The sequence below is a fragment of the Bidens hawaiensis genome, unplaced genomic scaffold (assembly GCF_021521415.1).
Source record: "Bidens hawaiensis isolate Kalapana, Puna unplaced genomic scaffold, B.hawaiensis_p1.1 tig00053418_1, whole genome shotgun sequence".
Classification (NCBI taxonomy): domain Eukaryota; kingdom Viridiplantae; phylum Streptophyta; class Magnoliopsida; order Asterales; family Asteraceae; genus Bidens; species Bidens hawaiensis.
The window spans coordinates 22,704-46,700 of record NW_027499635.1 but is presented as its reverse complement, the minus strand read 5'-3'; the positions used below and the strand labels follow the sequence as shown (position 1 = coordinate 46,700).

General features: G+C 37.5%; 2 protein-coding genes across 2 annotated transcripts; both read right to left on the bottom strand.

Annotated features, from left to right (window-relative positions):
* Positions 1-1,158: 1,158 nt before the first annotated feature.
* On the bottom strand, positions 1,159-8,626 carry LOC143600131 ((R)-mandelonitrile lyase-like). Its single transcript, XM_077077908.1, has 5 exons — positions 8,344-8,626; positions 2,077-2,104; positions 1,866-1,968; positions 1,529-1,774; positions 1,159-1,215 (listed from the first exon to the last, which is right to left on the bottom strand). The coding sequence occupies exons 1-5, from the start codon at positions 8,624-8,626 to the stop codon at positions 1,159-1,161; spliced, it is 717 nt and encodes a 238-aa protein (XP_076934023.1).
* Positions 8,627-13,433: 4,807 nt separating this feature from the next.
* On the bottom strand, positions 13,434-18,898 carry LOC143600130 (protein NPGR2-like). The gene is made up of 7 exons (XM_077077907.1): positions 18,891-18,898; positions 17,950-18,053; positions 17,406-17,584; positions 16,983-17,235; positions 15,574-16,787; positions 13,909-14,053; positions 13,434-13,750 (listed from the first exon to the last, which is right to left on the bottom strand). Exons 1-7 carry the CDS (start codon positions 18,896-18,898, stop codon positions 13,434-13,436), a joined length of 2,220 nt encoding a protein of 739 aa, XP_076934022.1.
* Positions 18,899-23,997: the final 5,099 nt, after the last annotated feature.

The following is a 23,997-nucleotide window of genomic DNA, read 5'->3' as shown; positions in this document are numbered from 1 at the left end:
TAAATCAGAAAGATACACTGATCAAGAACAATGGTGAATACGTCCAACCTTTTTATATGTTTTATGACATGAATACGTCTATGTACTGTTTTAAAGATTTACTATGGAAGGTTATCCATAGATAAAGAGTCAGAAAAGATTTATATGAGGATTGGTACAAATCCTCTATGTTTATGAAATGTTTACTCTTATAAACTATGGATTGTTATCCATATGTAAAGAGCTATGAAAGTATTTGCATGAGGGTTGGTTCAAATCCTCTAAAAACGTTTTGATACAAGGTAGTACTAAACACTCAGGCTAAAATATATGTGTCTAGATCCATACATATATGATTTGTAGTGGGCACACTACAAACATACTGACCATGAGGCAAGTGACTGTCTCTAGGGCGAGTGAAGTCCGATTATGTGGTCTTTTGATATTTTTAGTTCCGATGAGATGGGATGAGGCCCATTGAGTCGTTGAATGCTATTGGTGTTGTGTCATAACGAAGATGATTTGTATATGATTATGTATGTTGAATTATGAAAACCTTTTTGTTGAGTCAGTGTTATTCACCAGCATATAGCTTACGTATTTTTCCCCACATTTCAGGGAAACAATAAGGTTAGAACAGACAAGCAAGACAGGATAGAAGATTGGGGATATAGTCATTAGAGATGATCTGATGGCTAAATAATGATACTTTCAAATGACAAGGTATTTGAAATATATAACGGTTATTCAATCCCGAGTTTTCAATATAAAGATATTTTATTCAAAATACTTTCGCTAAAAGAACGTAACTCTGATATATTTTCAAAACATGTACCAACCACTGGTCATACGCCTAGGCCCCAGGTCGGGATGTGAAAGTATTTTACTAATCTCGTGAAAATAATGTTAAAAGTGACGAAAGGTTAATCAGGCATCATGTGACGTTGATAGTCGAAAGACAATGGTACACACATCAATCTGCCGGTGTCCCGGTGGTTGAGTGTTATGTGCCTTATGTACAAGGCTTGATGCAAAACTACTATCAAATCCAGTCTCTCACTGGAATCAACCTCTTTATTCCTACGGGGAAGAGGTAAAGTTGTCTACATCTTACCCTCCTTAGACCCTACCATAGATTTCATATTTGTGGGATTTACTAAGTATGAAAATTTGATTCACTTATTCTTGGTATTTGCACTTGCAAGCCGTTGGCCTAGTATTGTAACTCCCATGTACCTAAATCAATTTAAAACCAAATTATCATCACTTACTTGTTGCACGTGATCTTCCAAAATCATATGATAACATTAAGCTGACACGAATTTAATTACCTTCCAAACATCAAAAGGCTTGCTTGAGGATTAGTTCCGGGAGAGTTAAGTAACGTTGATCGTCAATTACTCGTAGGGCGGCAACACCAAAAACCTTATAATCACGACCAACTACTTTCAATATGGCAACCAACATGATAATGCCAAATAGACCTTACCGGTTCCTTGCAATATTGTTCCAATGACAAACTTGTATTAACACACACACGCAGGTTCACCGGTAATTTCATGTTGAGATCAAGAATATCTTTGACGAACATATTGGCATACTTGTAGTTCGAGAATGCTTTAGATTCAACCACTTCGAGAATTGTCCTAATTCCATTAACACATTTCTGTAAATCTTCGGGTTCGTTGAAGTAGTTGAATGTTACGGATGGGTTATCAGCAGGATTAAGAGTTTCAATCCTTAATACACCCATCGATAGAGGACCATTAATTTTCTCGAATATAAAACCACCCATCTACAAACAACAAAATCACCATATTAATTTACTGCCTTTTTGTTATATATATTGCCAAATTTGATCTATTTGATATACAAATTCTAGTTACCTTAGGGAAAAAATCCCTGATAGGCTGAAGGGTTCGCAAAGTAGGGCTGTCATAACATGTCGGACACGACATGATAAGACACGACACGATAAAACACGATGACCTGTGATACTAAACACGAACACGACATGATAACTAATCGTGTCATTTTTCCAAACATGACCACGAACCTGTTTAGTAACAGGTTAACCTATTAGACCTGTTAATGAACCTGTTTAAAGACACAATGAATAATGCATCTGTAATGAAACAAAAATTTTTAAAACGAGCATAAAAGTCTTAATTAATACATATCCATGGCATATTTGAAACAAAAAAAACCACAAATTAATAACATACTTGAAGCAAAAAACCACAAATCTATAACATACTTGAAACAAAAAAGCATAGAAGAAAATTATAACATCCATTAAAAATATAATATCCGGTTTTGACGGGCATGAGTGAAATGTTGTATGCAAATATGACTTTAGGTTTAGGACTTTAGGAGTGTGTGTGTGTGTGTGTATATATATATAAATTAAAAATATACACAGGTTACTAACAGGTTATATATATATATATATATATATATATATATATATATATATATATATATATATATTATAAATTAAAAATATACACAGGTTACTAACAGATTAACAGGTCTTTACCCTGTTAAGACACAGATTTAAACATGTCTTAAACAGGTTGACTTGTTTAAGACACGAAACCTATTAAGCTCAAACACAAACCTGTTAAAACTCATGTCGTGTCGTGTCGTGTCGTGTTAATAGGTCTGTGTCATAAATTGACAGCCCTATTGCAAAGATCAAATTAAGGCCACTAGCTTCCTCGATATAGCCACCAGACGAAGTGATGCGTACAACTTGGAATATGGATGCCTCAACTGGAATGGGAGAAGGAATGAAGATGGAGTTTTGTGGGTTATCTACCATGCCTTTACCGACGAAAGGTTGCTCAAGGACGACTTTATTATTATAGATTTATAGGTATCAAGTTGTTCTTTTGGACCTATGCCACTCAACACCAAAAGTTGTGGGCATCCAAGTGTAAGACCCCCGAATCTCGGGAATCCTACAGTTGGTCATCAAATCCAAATATTCTCAAAAATTTAAAACCAAACAGGTTCATCTTATTAAAATCGTTCAGAGTAATAAACAGCGGAATAATAAACACCAAAATTCCCAAAAACTAGGAAAAGTGTCCAAAACCAAAATTTAAATGCTTATAGTAATAAACGAAAAGAAACAGTTTGCGTTATAAATCTCCGACTAGGTAATCCTTCAACCGTCCGAGTAGTCTGAGCACGTCCAAGCGGTAGTTCCCTACCTCTTAACCTGAAAATCAATCTAACATACACACAAAGTTAGCTAGAGCTGAGTGAGTTCAAGTTTTCATAAACAATAATCATAACTTATTTCAAAGGGTATAGATCTAAAACAGTAGGGGAAATAATAAACAAATAAATAAATATCACCAAATAATACATTCATGGTCGAACACACGTACATGGGTTTCTCCACCACGAATCGAGACTCAAGTAATATATTTGACCCGGACGCGGTAAGACATAAGCACGTGACACGAGCCTCTCCACCACGAGTCATACCCCGAGTAATATATTTGACTCGGTCATGGCTTACACATCCAAACACGTGATACGGGCCTCTCCGCCAAGGGTATAACCCGAGTAATATATTTGACCCGATCACGGTTTAACATACGACGGGCCTCTCCACCACGGGATTTTAAAACCCGAATAATATATTTGTAACGCCCGTAAATTTCGTTAATTGCTCGATCGTTTATAAATGTTTGTTTAAAAGCCGGGGTTTCATCTTTCTAATGTTGAGCCTTGTAATACGTTTCAAAAGTCCGTTTATCCATCCTTTTGCTCGAAACATCGCCTCTTATAACTTAAAGCGTTAGATTAGAATGTAGCACCCGACATTTTCATTTAAACGACATGCACGTTGTAGAGTTTGTAAGTTTATCGGGTTCGATCCAGCATTCTTCGGGGACCTCCTTGTCATCCTCTCAAGTAAAATTATTTAACCTTTCATCCAAGTTATCACGTTTTTCAAGTTAAAGGGGCCTAAGTGTAACATTATTATAATAAACCCTAACCTCCTTCCTTCTCCCTCCTCACTACCGATCGGCAGCAGCTCCAAGCCGCCCACCTCGATTTACGTGCAGCTCCGTCCATGTCCAGCCATCCCGAGTCTAATCCAAGGTCGGTTTTATGATTCCCCATGTATTTTACACCTTAATTGATCATATTAACGCGTTTATTGGTCGTTAAGGTCGAGTTTTGATGATAACAGTTTGCTGACACATTCGTATATGTTTATTGTAGCGTCTGTAACGCGATGATAATACACTGTTTTTGATAGATTCTTGATTCCATGATGTTCTACTTTGATTCTAGTTTCCAGAAAGGTATAATACGTAATGTTTGGACGAGATTTGAATGGTTTTTATGATTTTATAAAATCGAGTGTCAAAGCTGATGCGGGATGTCGGATTCTGGTCTGTCTTCCCGACATCATAACTCTTTTTCAACAAGTCCAATTAGTTAGTTCCACTTCTGGAACTTAATATTTTGAGTTAAGAATCAAACCCAATTGGAATCGTTTAATTTGGTTCTGTAATGAATTTTATAAAAATAAAACCATTTTATTGCGCACTGAAATAGCTGCACATACCTTTCTGTGTTGGAGGAATTTTTATGAATTTTGTGTCCACTATAAAAATATAATAAAAATATTTTTATAAACCTAAGACATTTACTAAAGTCTGGTAAAACTTTAATAATTTATTTCAAAGTTTATCCTATATAATTAAATCCATCTTCGCATGCTAAAATCTGCACGTTTTACTTGTTATTGATCGATAAGTTTGTTTTAGGCTTAACCGGTGGATGTTCAATTGTGTTCTTGTTGGGGCTGTTTGAAGTGAGTTTTTGCACCACAATCTTCCTAGGTATGTCCCGTATATCATACTTAAAGATCATGTTCATAGGTGTTCGTTAAGTTGATCAACTAGTTGTAGTTTGATTGTTATGTTCGGTTGTCTAGAATTGTAGTTTGGCGCGTTTAACGCGAGGGTTGAAGTGATTAACGACAAATTCAGCTCGGGGACACTTGGTTTGAGGTACGGGCTATTCAAAATTCATTTTTATAAGTCATGGGGCTGAATTGGTTGTCGGTTACCCCAACGGGTCGGTACAACGCGCAATTTTGCTTATTGAGTAGTTGGTGCGTCGTACTTGCGAGTTACCGACCCATTTGACTCGTTAGCGTCGTGTGGACTTGTTGGCTATGATTTTATCATGTTGGGTCCACACGGGGCTGAGTTGAATGTTAATGGCCTAAACGACTCTTAAACGCGCGTATCGGTATCACTTAGTGCTTCCGGGGGTAATTTGGGAATTCTTTATTCCCGGGAGTACCTAAGGGTCGATTTGGTGAATGTGAGATCTCGGGGGCTGTTGTGAGTAAGTTTGATGAGGTCGAGGGTTTAGGTAACTCGGACCATGTTAGAACGTCTCATAGGATAAACGAGTCATCTTGATGTCATTAGTATTGATTGAATGTAAACCGACAGGTGTTTGAGTTTTGGGATTTCTTAGGGAGTCTCTAGCTCGTGATGAATCCGCGTCTTGTATCAGGTGATTCATGATGCCCTTTTTACTCTTTTCAAGTTTTGGGCTAGCATGCACACCGTAATACAATTTTACACGATTTTACTCGTTACAACTATTTGGATGGTATTACATAGCCTTATTCATATTTGTGCATTTATGAAACTATTTGTGAACTATATTTTATGCCTTAGGATATTGTAGACTCGTTTATGGTCTTATATTCCTTAAGGTTATACATATTACTTGTGGTCTAGGCTCGAGGTTGCTATTAGGCCTAGTACTAATTCCTAGTATTAAACGATTTTTCCTGATGAAACGTTTAAACTATTTTATATAGGCTTGCTAGTATATAGTTGGCCTTGGAATGTTATAGTATGTATATATATATATATATATATATATATATATATATATATATATATTATTGTATGGCCTATATTTGGCGAATGTTGTAGTCGTCTCGACTACTGAATGTTGCGTATGCCTACTTTGTGTTTGCATGCGCTGAATGTTACGTGTTTGGGTTGTACGTTTTCTCGGCCCTGAATGTTATTATTGAATGGTGATCTTGGCCGGGCCAAACTCTACGACTCAGGTTCTTAAATCCTGTGGCGGGCCCTGAAAAGCCCGTGAGGGGGGAGGCTCGTGTGGCATGATCATCATCGGAATGTTACGTGTTTGGGTTGTACGTGTGCTCGGCCCTGAATGTTATTATATATATATATATATATATATATATATATATATATATATATATATATATATATATATATATATAGGAATGCACGTATAGAGACGTTCATACGTAAGGATGATTATTTATTCAATGTGATGACTTAACTGATGTATTTCCGTTTACAGTTTTAAAACTGTTGGAATGATTATTAAGACTTTTGTTATAAATATATGGATGTACATAGATGTCTTAGTACGAATACTTAGTGTTGATGATGGCCTAACTGTTCGTATCTCGTATTACATTTTAGACTCTTGGAATGTTTTATAATCCCGTTTTTATATTTAAACCCTTGGAATGTTTTATAATCCCGTTTTATATTTAAACTCTTGGAATGTCTTATAATACCGTTTTTATATTTAAACCCTTGGAATGATTTATTTAAATGTCTATTATTAAAACTTGAACTCACTCAGCTCAAACTGACTTTGTGTGTATGTTAGATTGACTTTCAGGTTGAGGATTGGGATTACCGCTTGGACGTGCTAGAGACTACTCGGACGGTTGAAGGCACATCTAGTCGAAGAATTAATAACGCAAACTGTTTCTTTTAATTTATTACTATAAGTATTTAAATTTTGGTTTTTGGGCACTTTTCCTGGTTTTTGGGCACTTTTCCTGGTTTTTGGGAATTTTGATGTTTATTATTCCGCTGTTTAATTACTCTGAACTGATTTTAATAAGATGAAATTGTTTGATTTTAAATTTTTGAGAATTTTTGGATATGATTACCAACTGTAGGATTCCCGAGGTTCGGGGTCTTACAATATTTGACCCGCCTTAATGCTAACATGCAGATATTAGCATGCAAAGATGTATTTTATTACATAGAAAACCATAGAAATAAATTATGAAATTTTTACCAGAGTTTAATAAATATCTTAAGTTTATAAAGATACTTTTATTATATTTTTCTAGTGTACATAAAAATCATAAAAATTCCTCCAACACCGAAAGATACGTGGAGCTATTTCAGTGCGCAGAAAAATGGTTTTATTTTTTTAAAAATCATTACTAAACCAAATTAAACGATTCCAATTGTGTTGTAATCCTAACTCAAAATATGAAGTTCTAGAAGTGGAACCAACCAATTTGGACTTTTCAAAAAAGAGTTATGATGTCAGGAAGACAGACCAGAATCCGTCACCCACATCAGCTTTGACACACGATCTTATAAAATCATAAAAACCATTCAAATCTTGTCCAAAAATTACGTATTATACCTTTATGGAAACTAGACTAAAATTAGAACATGATAGAAAAAATAATCAGTCAAAAACAATAAATTTTCATCGAGTTACAAACCAAACAATAAACAAGTATGAATCTGCCAGAAACTGTTATCATCAAAACTCAACCCTAACATGTTCAACAAAGGGCTTAATGGTGAAAAGAGTTGTATTAGGGTTAGTACCGACCTGGAATTAGTCTTGGGAGGCTGGAGGATGGCCGGAATATGCAAAAAATCAAGGAGAACCCCCACCCTAGCATCTGCCGATCGCAATAGGGGGATGGGGTTAGGGTTATGTTATAAAATTAAATTTACACTCTAGCCCCTCGAATTTGGAAATTGAGATGTATTGTGCCAAAAGTTGAATAACACGATATACAAGAATGACAAGGAGATCCCCGAGGAATGCCAGATCGAGTCCCGATTAAAACACAAACTCTACAACGTGCATGCCGTTAAACGAAAATGCCGGGTGCTACATACTAATCTAACACATTAAGTTGTAAGAGGCGATGATTTAAGCAAGAGGATAGATAAACGGACTTTTAAAACGTATAAAAAGGCTCTAAATTAGGAAGATGAAACCCCGGATTTTAAACAAACATTTATAAACGATCGAGCCGATTAACAAAATTTACGGGCGTTACACCAAGAGCACCAGCACATAATATGATTTCATCCTTTTCTCTACCCTTTAGAAAAGCCATGTGCTAATTCTTGGCTGAATCTTCAAACACGACCCCATAAGCCAACGACCTTGATCTTCCCGTAAAGAATCACAAGTAATATATGGAACAATTGATAGAATGTTGTCATGATAAGAGTATATACCCACTACCTATGGTCTTAAATAAGATTTTACCAATAGTTGCATGTAGCAAAACAGACAACCCTTTGGGATTTGCATACTGTAGCAACTCTGCATCAGTATGTCGTGTCCCATTTTCATCAAAAAGTGTCGCGGCCAATTTAGTCCCAATGATAAGATCATAGATAAATCCATTGTCTGGTGTGACCCCAGCTTCCACTAGTGTGGCTCGAACTGCCAACTGCCACTTCTGCAATTCAGGCTTAAAAACCCTTACTTTTTCTGCCCATTTGTTAGACTTGTTAACCAAACTTTCATCCATTAATCTTGCTTCCATATTGAGTTTCGGTTCGCCGCGAGAATATAAACCAGCATTAATAGAAGTACCTCCACCTAAGACTCGTGGACGTGCATTTACAACACCCTCGGTAATAAATTGCTGAAAGGGAAAATCTGGAGATGTATCCGAGAAGTATGATCCAAAATTTGATAAACATGTGATGTTGGGATTTCCATAAGGTGAGCCGCCGCGTTCAAGAAGTAAACTTTGTAGTTCGAAGATAATGTGATGGCTAATGGGATTCCACTGGTGCCACCGCCTATGTGTAAGGCCAATGATTAGTGACTTGCGATATTAATATGGGGAAACTCGTAAAATATATTATTGTCAAGTTAATAATTAAAGTGGGCATGAAATTCGGATCCGAGACGAGAGTTTCGGTACACGCGTTTAGCTTCAACAGAGGAGAGCTTCTAGATTTTGTGTTATGCTAAAAATAGGGACTTGTTGTCTTTGTTTATGTGTGTGTTTTGTATGGTGTAAACAACCACCCAATAGGAGCTCACCTTGGGTGGGATCGGTTCGTTTTAATATTATGAATCTTTTGTACCGGTTACGAGATCGTTCTTTTATTTTATCGTTATATTATTTATGTTTGGTCGTTTATTTCACCGCACCCGTCTCGAGCGTTTATCAAGAACAAAACCGTTGGTTTGTCGGATCCAGTTTCGGGACCTACAATTGGTATCAAAGCGAGTTTGAATCAATTGATTCAACTTTATTCTTGATATTCGGGTTCTATTTCCGCGATTACCCGAACCGAGACGTTAAAAACCCGTTGAAGTATGAAAATAAAGTTTGAAGATTTTGAAAATAAAGTGGGAAATAAGCGTGTTTGAAGCTTCTCCTTGTAGATCCAGATGTTAGGGGCCTACAAGGTGCCCGATCTGGGCGTTTCGGGAACCGTTCCGCTATACGCCGAAAATTCCGGCGACCCTACAGTCCTTCCCGGCGACGATTCCAGAGATTGGAGATGTACATCAAACTCCGACATGAGTGTCGGTTATCTCTGATTGTCGTGGGAGGTCGATATTTCGGTGGAAAGCGTGCCAAAAACGGAGCTGCGGTGGCGGCCCGTTTTTTCGACAAGACGGTCACAGGAGGTTTCAGGGGTTGGTGACGGCTATAGGTGGTAGTTATAATCAAACCAAGAGGCTTTAGGACAATGAATGTGTTTAAATGTTTTTTTTTCGGTGAGAGTTTGATGGCGGCGCTAGGGTTCCGCCTAGCACCGTCAACTATGACAGCCATAAATGACGATGTCAGTGATCCATGCAGTCATTCCAGGTAAGAGGGTTGATTTTGGTTCAGATCTAGTAGCTTTCAGGTGTTTTTAAGTGTTGAAACAGTGGTGCTTTGGTTGATGAATGGATCTATGCTACCCTTATGATGGTGACTGGAAATAGTGCATGGCACTAGGGTTTTGGAATAAATTTATTCATATGTTCATTTTAGTGGAGGCCAGTGGGCCACGCTTTTTGAAAGCTACAACTCAAATGGGTAGGGTGAATTATTGCCTGGTATAGTTATTGGACCATGTTTTTTTTATTGGGCTGTTATTAAAATATGATATGGGTCGAAAATTTTTGTTGTTTAATTAATTGTTGGGTTTATTCAAAGAACGGATATTTATATGGGCGGTGAAGTCGTCTATTTGTCGAATTGACCAAACTGAAGAAAGTCAAAATTGATTGAGTATTTTTGTCATTGTTTAACCGTGTTCAAAGCTTGTTATTTCTAAGTTTTTCGAGAAGTTGGACCCAAAAGGTGAACTTCGAACAAATTAATAAGCTTTGTCATTTGACCATTGAACTCAGTAATTCGAAATTGATTTGTGGATATTTGAGCTCTTCTCAACCTATATAGCTTGAGATCCTAGAGAATGGATAAAGAAGCGGGAATTTCTTCATGAATGAATTAGGTGGGTCATACCTTGAAGGGGTGAATTGAAACGAAGAGGCTTCGATTTATCGGGTGATTAGTGAAGATGCGAGACACGGTTTGACAAAGTTGATATCACAAGTCAAGGGGGTGATTGTAAGGCCAATGATTAGTGACTTGCAATATTAATAGGGTGAAACCCGTTAAATATATTATGGTCAAGTTAATAATTATAGTGGGCGTGAAATTCGTCCGAGACGAGAGCTTCGGTGCACGCGTTTAGCTTCAACGGAGGAGAGCTTCTAGATTATGTGTTAGGCTATAAATAGGGACTTGTTGTCTTTGTTTATGTGTGTGTTTTGTATGGTGTAAACAACTACCCAATGGGAGCTCACCTTGGGTGGGATCGGTTCGTTTTAATATTATGAATCTTTTGTACCGGTTACAAGATCGTTCCTTTATTTTATCGTTATAGTATTTATGTTCGGTCGTTTGTTTCACCGCACCCATCTCGAGCGTTTATCAAGAACAAAACCGTTGGTTTGTCGGATCCGGTTTCGGGACCTACACTATGATAATGTAATCGTAGAATGAAATCTTAGGAGCTTTTGTTGCTTCATACATGAAGTTATAATCCGGAGCTGTAGTTTAACTAATAATTATCTTCGGTAAGTTGATATAGAAACAAAATAGAAATCTATAATATATATAAACGAAACCCCTAAAATCCTACGTGTCGCGATGTGGTTGCTCCCCCCTTTTATGCAAGCCACCAAATTGCTTAATTTTTAAATGGAGACCTCTCATTGATTTAACCCAAATTCATGGGTGTGAGTCTTACCAAAATCAGATAGCTCTTAAACGGGTTATAACATCTCATTAAATTAAAAATTAATCTTACCAATTATTTGATATGAAAATCCAATAAAATAGGGATATACTAAAATTTAATATCCAATTTAAAAAGAAAAGGATATTATTTATAATTAATAAACAATTTTATAGTAAAAAACATAAGCGGGTCATCGGTCACCAAATCCAGATAGCTTTTAAACGGGTTATAACATATCATTTATTGATATGAAAATCCTATAAAATAGGGATGTACTAAAATTTAATATCCAATTTAAAAAGAAAAAGATATTATTTATACTTAATAAACAATTTTATAGTAAAAAACATAAGCGGGTCATGGGTCACCAAATCCAGATAGCTTTTAAACGGGTTATAACATATCATTTGTTTATGAAACTCTTTCATCATCAAATCTTAAGTATATTACTAACTTTCTTACAATAAAGAATATTAAAATCCAAAAAATAAAAAATGTAAATCAACCATTCTCTCAAGCCATCAGATTGCTTTATTTGTAAATGAAGGTTTCTCACACATTTGACCCAAATTCACGGGTAAAGGTCTCACCAAATCCAGATAGCTTTTAAACGGGTTATAACATCTCATTATATTAAAAATTAATCTCATAAAATATTTGATATGAAAATCCTATAAAATAAGGATATACTAAAAATTAATATCCTATTTTATTTTAAAAAAGATATTATTCATAATTAAGAAACAATTTTATAATAAAGAAAATAAACAAGTAATGAGTATCACCAAACCCAGATAGCTATTTGTGAAACCATTTTATCATCAAACCTCAAATTTATTAATTATTAACTTTCTTACAATAAATAAAATTAAAATCTAAATATACATATATAAATATTAAAAACGAATAATGTAAAACAACCCTCGTAATACGGGGAATAAAATCTAGCATAATACAAAACAAGTTATTGAATAAGAAAGAGTACATACGCATTTCAGCGAAACATAAGTCATGGAAGACAAGAATTGGCTAGGAGAAAATATATTACCAATCGTGCCCAAACATAAGCCATCAAAACAATATCTCGGCTTCAGTATGTCTCGGTATCTATCTACTGAAATGTTATGATTTTTGTGTTGTCTGGAAACTGGAATGCTACTAAAGTACTAATTATATAGGACTTTGGAGTATGGAAACTGTAAAAAGTTATATTTGGCCAAATATTTACTGTTTCCAATCCAAAAACTTATGTTAAAACCACAGTATTCCCTTGTTAAACAGAAAATAAGGATCCATAAACAAATGGTTTGGAACCAATAATATTGAGATCAATTTATTGATTATCATGAAGCTAATTGATACATTTTTTATGTACTTGTTAGGTTTGCATAATGCTAATTGTGGTTGCCATGTCAGTTTGCTATTCACAGTTAGGTTAGGTTTGCAATATGTTTCTTAGTCAGAATAGGAATTGAATTCCAATTCCTTTACAACCGAACACACCAAAATGGAATTAAGATTCCAATTCCAACAAAACGAGCACACCATGTCATGGGATTTTAATTCCAATTCCTTTGAATTCCCACAAATTCTGTGAAACGAACGCGCCCTTAGGTTTAATATATTAGTTTTTAACATATGTTTCTCCTAAAAATAGTTTGTTTCTGTCAATTAGATCCATGGTGGGAGTTTAAAAGGAATCTATATATATAATCATTGTAAACTATATCGATTTCGTGGTCAAAAATATTAGAAACCCATATATCAAAAAACATGTATCATGTCCCATATACTGATTCAAATTTGTCAAAAGAAAAATTGAATTCTCAAGCTGAACATATATATTGATGCAATCTTACTCAAAGCATGTATATTTAACAACTGAAGACTTGCTCGATGTTCAAGATCTGAATACTTATATTATTAGCTTCTCGTTGAATAATATAAATAAAATCTTCAATAGAAAATTCTTTAAGTCATTAAGCCAAGTGACGTCACAGCAATCGAGCCACTAAGTGGTCCCGGTAACAAGACCCCGTCATCGCTTATGTTTCAACTACTAGCCCGAGTTGGACCAATGGTTATCATTGCTTATCTGAACGGTTCGATAGGTTCATTTTCCATTAGTACACCAGCAGCCTCAAAGCAATCAGCAGCTTCTCGTTGGCCAATTGGACCCTCATCTCTAAGAAGCAGGCCTAAATTATACCATGCGGGAGAGTGCATCTTATCAACTCGTAACGCCTCATTCAAGAAGCTTCGGGCCACGGGCCCAGACTGCCCACCGAGCTTCCTGAACACACCAGCTATGGAAACAAGACTCTGCACATGAGCAGGATCCACGTCTAACGCGCGTTTATAAGCTTTTAGAGCTTGTTTGTGGAGACCTTTTGCTTCATAGAGCAAACCTGCAACAGTAATTATATTGATTAAGCAAAGAATGGACTTCAATCTTTTTGGACAAAAGTATCCCTAAGCAAGCTTCTGTTGAACTAATAGGCTAATTATTGTATTGGAAGAAAGGGTAAAATTTGTAACTAGATAAGCAGAATTATCAAGAACGTACCTATGGTATGTCGTGTAGAAGCCGAGTAGTCACTGATAGCCTTTGAATTCACTAGGCATGCGTCGGCATCAGGCCATTGAGATAAACTTATATAGACTTTAGCAAGATCATTCCATATTTCTAACTCCAATCTTCTATCACCAACCTAGCAAGTAAGTCAAGATAACTCCTTATCAAAATATATATCAAATATGAAATGTTACAGTTGAAATGGATGTAATGGCATGTCTGATTTCAAGTATCACTAAAGCTCCACTCACTATAGGCAGATATATGTAGTTCTCTTATATTGATTTAGGTTATATATGTTGCGTATCAAAACAAACGCCCTGCTTGCGGTGCGCGCATATAATGTATATATGTGTGAACCCTCGGGTGGGCAAAAGTAAAATTGCAATAATTTTGACGTTATTTTACTAATCTCATGAAAATAACGTTAAAAGTGGCGGAAGGTTAATCAGGCATCATGTGGTGGCGTTGATAGCCGAAAGACAAGGGTACACGCACCAATCGGCCGGTGTCCCGATGGTTGAGTGTTATGTGCCTTATGTCCAAGGCTTGATGCAAAACTACTATCGAGCCGGGGGTCTCACCGGAAGCAGCCTCTATTCCTACGGGGTAGAGGTAAGGCTGTCTACATCCTACCCTCCTCAGACCCTACCATAGCTTTGCTATTGGTGGGATTTACTGAGTACGATGATGATGATGATGATGATGATGATGATGATGTTGCGTATCAAAACTATCACACAGGCTAAATAATAGCTTTAACTAAAAGGGGACCGGATTTAAAAGGTCAAAGAGGTTAACTCTGTTTTAATGCTTCAACATCTTAAATCGTTTTTATTCAAATATACGGATTATTAATGTAAAAATTGTAAAACTTGGTACAATACAACTTGAAGGACTCGAAAGACTAATTGTTGGAGACCAAAGATCTCAAAGGACGGTTATGGTAGAGATCTAAAGTTAAAGGGGCAAACTAGCTTTCTTGGAGACCAAGTTTATTTTATATTTATCTTAATGTTTAAGATAAAGATTGTTTAGTATTTATATTTGTAATTAATTGTTTTCTAGTTTGAGTAGGATTAGGATTGTGGATGTTATATAAACCCATCAATAGTTTGCGTTTTAGTTGTACTACGATCTCATTTATTATTAATAAAAAGAGTCGCATGACGTTTATGCAAATTCGGTTCGTGTTCTTAATTCACTTGATCCATAAAGTTAAACAACAATATTGTTTTATATACAATTAATGCATTAACTATCAAAAGAAATTAAAGCAGAGTTAAAAGTGTTTTTGAAACAACCCAAAGTGACTTGTGTGTTTCAACTTATACTATACTAAAAATAGCATGTTTTAAAACAAGCATTTTCTCGGTAACCATGAGAACTGTTACTGGAAAACTCGCAGGGACCTCCCAATCCGCCACTACAAGTATGCTAACCAAGGTATCAGGTAAATCACAGTTGTACCTTTAATAGGTTATGGTACCAGGTGCTTACCATTGTACTACCCCTTGAATGTTATTTCAATACAAGCTTATACCCAACCCGTCCAACCCTCTCCCATCTAGTCATCTTTTTTCTTTGCAACAAAAGGCCAAGTAGAATGATTGAGAACTTATCGATGAAATTTAAAGAATGAATCATTAAAAGTACCTCATGACGCTTTTCTGGTGATCCAAAACTTTTACACTTGACTTGAAGAACCGCAAGAACGCGACCATATGTCTGAAGAGCATGTTTTACTTCTCCTTGTGCAAGTTGGAGCTTAGCCTTAGTTCTTAGTAGTTCACCCTGATCCCAATATTCAGCCTGATCTAAAGCAGCATTGATAATACTCTCACCATCTCCAAACCGTTTTTGTGCAGACAATATTCTAGCCAATAGCATCCATCCTTTAAGGTGGGACCCGCCTTCCAAACTAAGCATTCGATTCGCATAACTGAAAGCAACATCTAGATTCCTTTGCTCAGCATTTTCTAAACTAAGATCAAAAAGAACTCTCGAGTCAACCATTCTAGTCAACCTCGCTGCTATTTCTAAGCATTCTAGTGCTTCATTTTGTCTATCAACTCTTTCAAAATCGGTCACTGCCAACCTTGAATATGCTGAAAGCGAAACACCCAAACGATAATAGCCAACGCTAACCATTTCATCATGTTTATCTTCTAAAACTTCAATAGCTCTCTTTGCAGTAACTACACCTTCTGAAGAATTACTATTTTCCCCATGGATTTTTGAAGCCATTAATAAAGCCAACGCACAATTTGGATTCGCGTTTTCATATATATGTTTCAGCAAATTTAAAGCGGATGAATTGTCACCTTGTTCATAATAACAAAGAGCTAAAAGTAGGTGCTTTTCATTATCATCAATGACAGCTGGAAGCATTTCTTCCAGTTGTTTACCCAAAAACCCGAGTCCACCACAAATGGATAACGCGTAAGAAAGATGATTCAAAATAGATGGATCCGGCTCGATTTTCTTTAAAGAAACTTTTCTTAGCAGAATCATTAAAAGTAGAATAGCCTCTTCTATGTTACTTTTGGGTACGAATGAAGCATCGGTTTTGATCACTAAATTAGGTAGATAAGCTTCTTCTCCTCCACTGTAGAGAAGATAAATGGCAAACTCCTTTTGAAATGTTGCTATTGTTTGATTGTTGAAGTTCCAGTGGTGAAGTAGGGCCCGCCGGTACGACAAAATTGCTTCGTGGTGCATGTTAGCAAGTTGCCATAAATATGGAAGTAATTCGAGTGCGTTAATTAGAGTGTCTTGTAATTTATGCTCTAAATCAATGTTTTCAGGCAAGCCATCTGGTAAAGATGATTGCATGATGTCAAGAATAACTTTGCATGATTCAGCCGCTTCTGCAATTAATAATACAAAAAAGATATTTGAAATATAAGATAATCAAAATCGGTATCCAAACGCTAGATACTAGTTATCAGCGACTTGAAAACGCAATAATCAAATGCTCACTCTAATAAACACTCCCTTGTTAGAATATGATGATATAAACACCTAAAGGTAAGCTATAATTACCATATAATTAAAGAGAATACCTCTATACCTTCCAAGAATCTGCAACGATTTTGACTTCAAATACGCTGCTTCAAGGAGTAAACTCACAGTATTTATGGAGAATGGTGGCGCACCATAGCTATTTGAGCATGTATGTTCAGGTTTACGTATATCAGCAAGGCTAATTTTAATCTTTGGAGTAATTGCAGCTATATTTATCCCATCAAATACACGAAGAGCTTCTTCTATGTTCCCTATTTGATATTCATATCTTCCTAACACTGCTCTTGCTTTCTGTATAATCATAATATTTACAGTTAAATATCATAAAAGAACATCCTTGTATGTTCTTAACCAAATCAAAGATTTAACTTATGGTTAGGTTAGCATTTGATCAATTTATTATCAATTGGCTAAGACATGTTTCATCAATTAATTTGATGCACAAAAGTTGGAGAATTCACCTCACAGTTCAAAGGATAATTCCCTTGAATTGATGATTCAGCTTCTTCAATATTACACTCATCTGACTTGTTTTTATTCTCAGTGATAGGTTGAGAATAATTAGTTGCTGAAAAATATGCCGTAGCTTGAGGATGCGCGTTCGTCGGATTTGTGTTTTCTTCATCTGCAGGCTGCATCACTTTTAAAACAAACAGAAATATATGAGAGAGTTAAACTCATATTATGATGATCATGGAACCATTCAGATAACAGATATTATGATGATCATGGAGATAAATTCGCACAATTTATGTTACAAAAAAAAATGATCATGGAGATAAATTCGCACAATTTATGTTACAAAAACATGAATTTTACACAAATTTATGTGAGTTTATAATTTTTTATAACACTCAACATGAATTATGAAAAAATTCCTAAAAAGTTCATGACTTAATATGTAAAGATGGAATTGTGCAAATTTGTGCTACCAAATTTATAAACTCGAATGATATAGCTTCAACATGATCATATAAAACCAAAGGGTGGTGCAGTGATAAGCACCTGATTTCCCTTTGTCATCAGAGATCCCAGTTTCAAATCTTGTTTCCATTAGTTTTCCACCATAACCTTTGAAGGTCAACTGCTCAGCACAAATTGCGACTTGCCTATTGGTTAAACAAAAAAAAAAAAAAAAAAACCCCAGAATCATATAAGTTACCTATTCAATCAAAACAAAACCCTAATTAGAAGGACTACCATACGAAACAAGCATCCAAATTAATTATATAATTTGTAACACTGTTAATGAATTACTTTAAACGGAATCATCATATATATTCAATATTTGATCACTGCAAAAACAGAAATTACACATAAAAACGATATTAAATAACCTTTCTTTGTTACGTACGTGTTGAAGCTGCACTTAAATTAAATGCATGCCTTTGATCAACGCCTAATGATTATAATATTCATGTTCGAACGTTTGAAACTTCATAAACGTTGCAAGATTTGGATCCCAAAACAGTGATTCCTTAGTGGTCGGTCAAATTAGCTAAAAACATGGGACCTAGCTCGGCAAAATCTTGAATCAGTTTTAGACTTTTATCTTAACAAAACTGTCTTCAAATAAATACGCACGGTTGATGTTTCAAAGAATTTTATTTTTTTCAGCAAATATAATTGCCGAGGAAAATCATAAACATAATGTTGTTGTTGTTATTATTATTATTAATTCATTATCATTGTCATATTGTTATTAGTATTATTATTATTATTATTTAAAATCATAAAAAAACCGACATAATAGATCAAATACAAAAAAAAATTTATACTAAATGTGCAAACTAAAGGAAATTAGGAAAAAAAAGTGTGGCATTTCTATGATTACCCTTTTTTCTTCAAAAAAACAAACCTATCAATTGTAACAGAGATACATACGATCACTTCAAAAGGCAAGCATATCAATTGAAATGGGGACTTGAGTAATTCAAAAGGAAAACCTATCCATTGTGTAGGGGTATGGTACTAAAACCCGGTTCTACGACCCTAAATCTATTATGTTTGGCTTATTTCATTACATGGACTAATACGATGTTATTGGGCCGAGGGGGTTTTGTGGAGGTAACCCTAACTGGGCTAGGCCCATTAGGGTACCATGATGGTGGCCATGAGACTCTATATAAGGAGGTCTCCACCTCCTTATCATGGGTCATGCTCAATAAGAGCCACCACCACTTTTTGTGTCTGTGAACAAGAAATCCTCAGGATATCTTAGCAGTCGCCTCCACACCCCCAGAACGGCAATCGCAGGTCTCACAGTTGCAAGTCTCAGGCGCAGCCGAGGAAGAAGAAGATCAAGACGTGGTTCGTTCATCTCGAAAATCCGTGGAAGCATTGTCATGGATCAGGTTAGATTCGTTTCGTGTTTCGACATTGGCGCCATCCGTGGGACGGCAACGAACTGCCCTTCGATCTTCATCTCGGCTGCCAGATCTCTCCCAAGAAAAACGCAGATCTGGAAGTTTACAGAAAAAGGCTTCAAAGCTTGTTCTATTTAAAGCTCAAAAGATCCATAGATCTAAAAAGAGGCTTCCAGATCTGGGCAAGAAGGAAAATCCGTGATTCGAATGATCAGATCTCCGAATCTGTGAATCTGTGATTCAGGATCTCCGAATCTCTGATGGTTTTAAATCTGCTCCGAATCTTCAGATCTGTCCAGATCTGATTTACAGATCTAGGTCTAGATTAAAGACCTGGATTTAGGTCTAAAGTTGCAGATCTGACTCTTAAATTGCAGATCCAGAAGTTACTAGACTTCCGCCGCCATGTAAGCACGCCCGGGGGTTCTCACTCCGCAGCCGTGCATGTGCCGCCACGGAAACCACCATCTGGGTTTTGCGCAAGAGACCTCCGCCATGCACACGCACTTGCGAGTCACCACTCTATCGCCGTGCATGCGCGCATCAGGCTACGCGCCAAACTTCAAGGTTGGGAATCCTCCTAATATCTCATATGGCTACGCGCCAAACTTCAAGGTTGGGAATCCTCCTAATATCCCATATGGCTACGCGCCAAACTTCAAGGTTGGGAATCCTCCTAATATCCCATATGGCTACGCGCCAAGGTTGGGAATCCTAATATCCCATATGGCTACGCGCCGAACTTCAAGGTTGGGAATCCTCCTAAGATCCCATATGGCTACACGCCAAACTTAGGGGTTGGGAATCCTCATACCATATGTTCACGCATCACATACGCTCACGCATATTACACATACTTACGCATCACATGCTTACGCATCACATGCTCGCACATGTCACAGTCTACACGCACGCGCACGCAACATCTGCGCGTGGCGCATAACACAAAGCCAAAGTCTACGCGCACGTGCATGCAACATCTGCACGTGGCGCGTGACATAAAGTAGCCCGTAAGTCGCCTCACGCGCTGACTTTATTATTCACAGCTCATAAGACGTCTCGCGCGCAAGCTGTTATTATTCTTACAGCCCGTAAGTCGCCTCACGCGCTGGCTTTATTATTCACGGCTCATAAGACGCCTCGCGCGCAAGCTGTTATTATTCTTACAGCCCGTAAGTCGCCTCACGCGCTGGCTTTATTATTCACAGCTCATAAGACGCCTCGCGCGCAAGCTGTTATTATTCTTACAGCCCGTAAGTCGCCTCACGCGCTGGCTTTGTTATTCACAGCTCATAAGACGCCTCGCGCACAAGCTGTTATTATTCTTACAGCCCGTAAGTCGCCTCACGCGCTGGCTTTGTTATTCACAGCTCATAAGACGCCTCGCGCGCAAGCTGTTGTTATTCTTACAGCCCGTAAGTCGCCTCACGCGCTGGCTTTATTATTCACACAGCTCATAAGACGCCTCGCGCGCAAGCTGTTATTACTCTTATGGCCCGTAAGTCGCCTCACGCGCAGGCCTTTATTATTCACACAGCTCATAAGACGCCTCGCGCGCAAGCTGTTTTTCTTACAGCCCGTAAGTCGCCTCACGCGCAGGCCTTTATTATTCACAGCTCGTAAGACGCCTCGCGCGCGCAGGCCTTTATTATTCTTAGCTCGTAAGACGCCTCATGCGCAGGCTTTATTATGCTACAGCTTGTAAGACGCCTCTCGCGCGCAGGCTTTATTATTCTTAGCTCGTAAGTCGCCACTCGCGCAGGCTCTATTATTATAGCTCGTAAGTCGTCTCGCGCGCAGGCTTTTATTATTCTTAGCTCGTAAGACGCCTCATGCGCAGGCTTTATTATTCTACAGCTTGTAAGTTGTCTCGCGCGCAGGCTTTATTATTCTTAGCTCGTAAGTCGCCACTCGCGCAGGCTCTATTATTATAGCTCGTAAGTCGCCTTGCGCGCCAGCTTCATTATTCTACAAGCTCGTAAGTCGCCTTGCGCGCCAGCTTCATTATTCTACAAGCTCGTAAGTCGCCTTGCGCGCCAGCTTCATTATTCTACAAGCTCGTAAGTCGCCTCGAGCGCCAGCTTCTTTATTACTTTCACAGCTCGTAAGTCGCCTCACGCGCCAGCTCAATTATTATTTTCAAAGCTCATAAGACGCCTCTCGCGCGCAAGCTTTATTACTTTCACAGCTCGTAAGTCGCCTCACGCGCCAGCTCAATTATTATTCTCAAAGCTCATAAGACGCCTCTCGCGCGCAGGCTTTTATTATTCTAAGCTCGCAAGACGCCTCTCGCGCGCAGGCATTATTATTATTTTAGCTCGTAAGTCGCTTCTCGCGCCAGCTCCATTATTATTATAGCTCGAAAGTCGCCTCACGCGCGAGCTTCATTATTATTATAGCTTGTAAGTCGCCTCACGCGCGAGCTTCATTATTATTATAGCTTGTAAGTCACCTCGCGCGCAGGCTTTTATTACAACATGTCACCATCATGAAGAAGGCCTCTCAAAACTCAGACAATAAAGACAAGGCCAAAGAAAAGGGAAAAAACCGCCTCACACCTTATAAAGTCCAGCGCTCCACCTAGACGCTTGCGCGCCCAGGAGCAACACTGGACTTGGGGGGGCTTGTAGGGGTATGGTACTAAAACCCGGTTCTACGACCCTAAATCTATTATGTTTGGCTTATTTCATTACATGGACTAATACGATGTTATTGGGCCGAGGGGGTTTTGTGGAGGTAACCCTAACTGGGCTAGGCCCATTAGGGTACCATGATGGTGGCCATGAGACTCTATATAAGGAGGTCTCCACCTCCTTATCATAGGTCATGCTCAATAAGAGCCACCACCACTTTTTGTGTCTGTGAACAAGAAATCCTCAGGATATCTTAGCAGTCGCCTCCACACCCCCAGAACGGCAATCGCAGGTCTCACAGTTGCAGGTCTCAGGCGCAGCCGAGGAAGAAGAAGATCAAGACGTGGTTCGTTCATCTCGAAAATCCGTGGAAGCATCGTCATGGATCAGGTTAGATTCGTTTCGTGTTTCGACACATTGAAACATTGATGCAATTAATTGCGTCGGTTACGATTAGCGAGCCCAAGTCGTTAATCCGTCGCACCTCTGTTTCAATTGAATTTGTAAAACAACGATTAATGATTGTTCAATTGTAAAGCTCAATTTCATTGGACTGTTGTTACGATTAAGAAGTAGGCGTTAGTGCTTAGACTGGTTACAAAGTGTTGTGCGATTTGCCAATCAATTTTGTAGCTACAGGGTGATTTTTGAACCATCATGATTTTGAAGCATGCTATTTGATAAAGAAGAAACATATTCGATAATTACATTACTTACATAATAATTACTCTAGTTGAAACAAGTAGTGTAAATTTATATTACAAGTTAAATTTCACGTAGAGTAATTTTTAATCTTAATTTGTGTAATTTTATATTACAAGTAATGTAATTTTAAATTACAAGTAAGTATTTTTAAATTTCACATAGAGTAATTTTGAATTCCAACTAGTGTAATTTTATTTTACAAGTAGAGTAAGTTAAATTTCACATATAGTAATTTTCAGTTTCAAGTTGTGTAATTCTATATTACAAGTATTTGTTGGGAATTTCGGTTCAAGTGCGTTACTTGGCGTGCAAGGCAAAGTAGCATGATTTAAGGAGTGGATAACTATAAACAATTAAATGTGCTCAGATTTAATTCTTAGTATAGTTATCATGTCCTATTATTTAGCAATCCTATAGTAGTCTAAACGCGATAGGTTAGATTATAAATACCCGTGTTTTGGGGTTTAGAGATTGTAATCTGAGTAATTGAGTTTTGTGAAGTTTCTCAATAATAACAAACGTGTCTGGGTTTGTATTCGGTTCTATGTGTTCGTGTTCATGCTCTGATACTTGGTACCAATTCCATTAATTGGTATCAGAGCGTTCGACATACCTAGGAACCGGCGTGAAGGTCGGACCTGTGCAGTTGAAGATTGGAGTGACCTGCGACATGAGGGAACTCCCACCGGCGACTAGTTAATCACTGGTGCGTCTCGGGGGTGGTACCATCGCAGTTTTAACGGCGACCGACCGATGAAAAGCAGAAACCGGCGACCAGCGTCACGGAGATTGAGGTGGTCTCTGGATTGGTGGACGGGGATTTGGTCGGGATTGAATCTGGTCGGCAAAGAAAAAGGTGTTCGGCGATTTAGTCGTTGACAGAACCTGTTTTGTTGAGGCGCGGTTATCGAGGTGATGTCACCATCTTCTCACGTGATTTCTTAATGGTTTGCCACTTTTCCTGTACCAATTCCAAAAGATTGGCAGAATCTCAGTTTGTTTGTTTTGGTTAAAGGGTTTGGTGATTAAAAGGAATTGAATAAATCTTTTATTCGATTGAATATTTTATTAAGGTAGTTTGGTTGTGCACATAAACCAAATCACGTGTTTGAACCATTGAATCGAGGTCACGGGTTTTTTCGAAGACTTATAGTCAAAGAAACAAGATGAGCGACGCGAACCAAACGGGAAAAGAGATGTAACACCGTGAAAATACCCCATCTAGTTTTGGGCCAATAATGTCAAGATTAGAAGTTAAGGGGCCAAAAATGCCAATTCTGAAAGTTAAAGGACTGAAAATGAAAATTTTGGGTTTTTAGACCCATCGCACTACGCGATGGTCCTCTGAC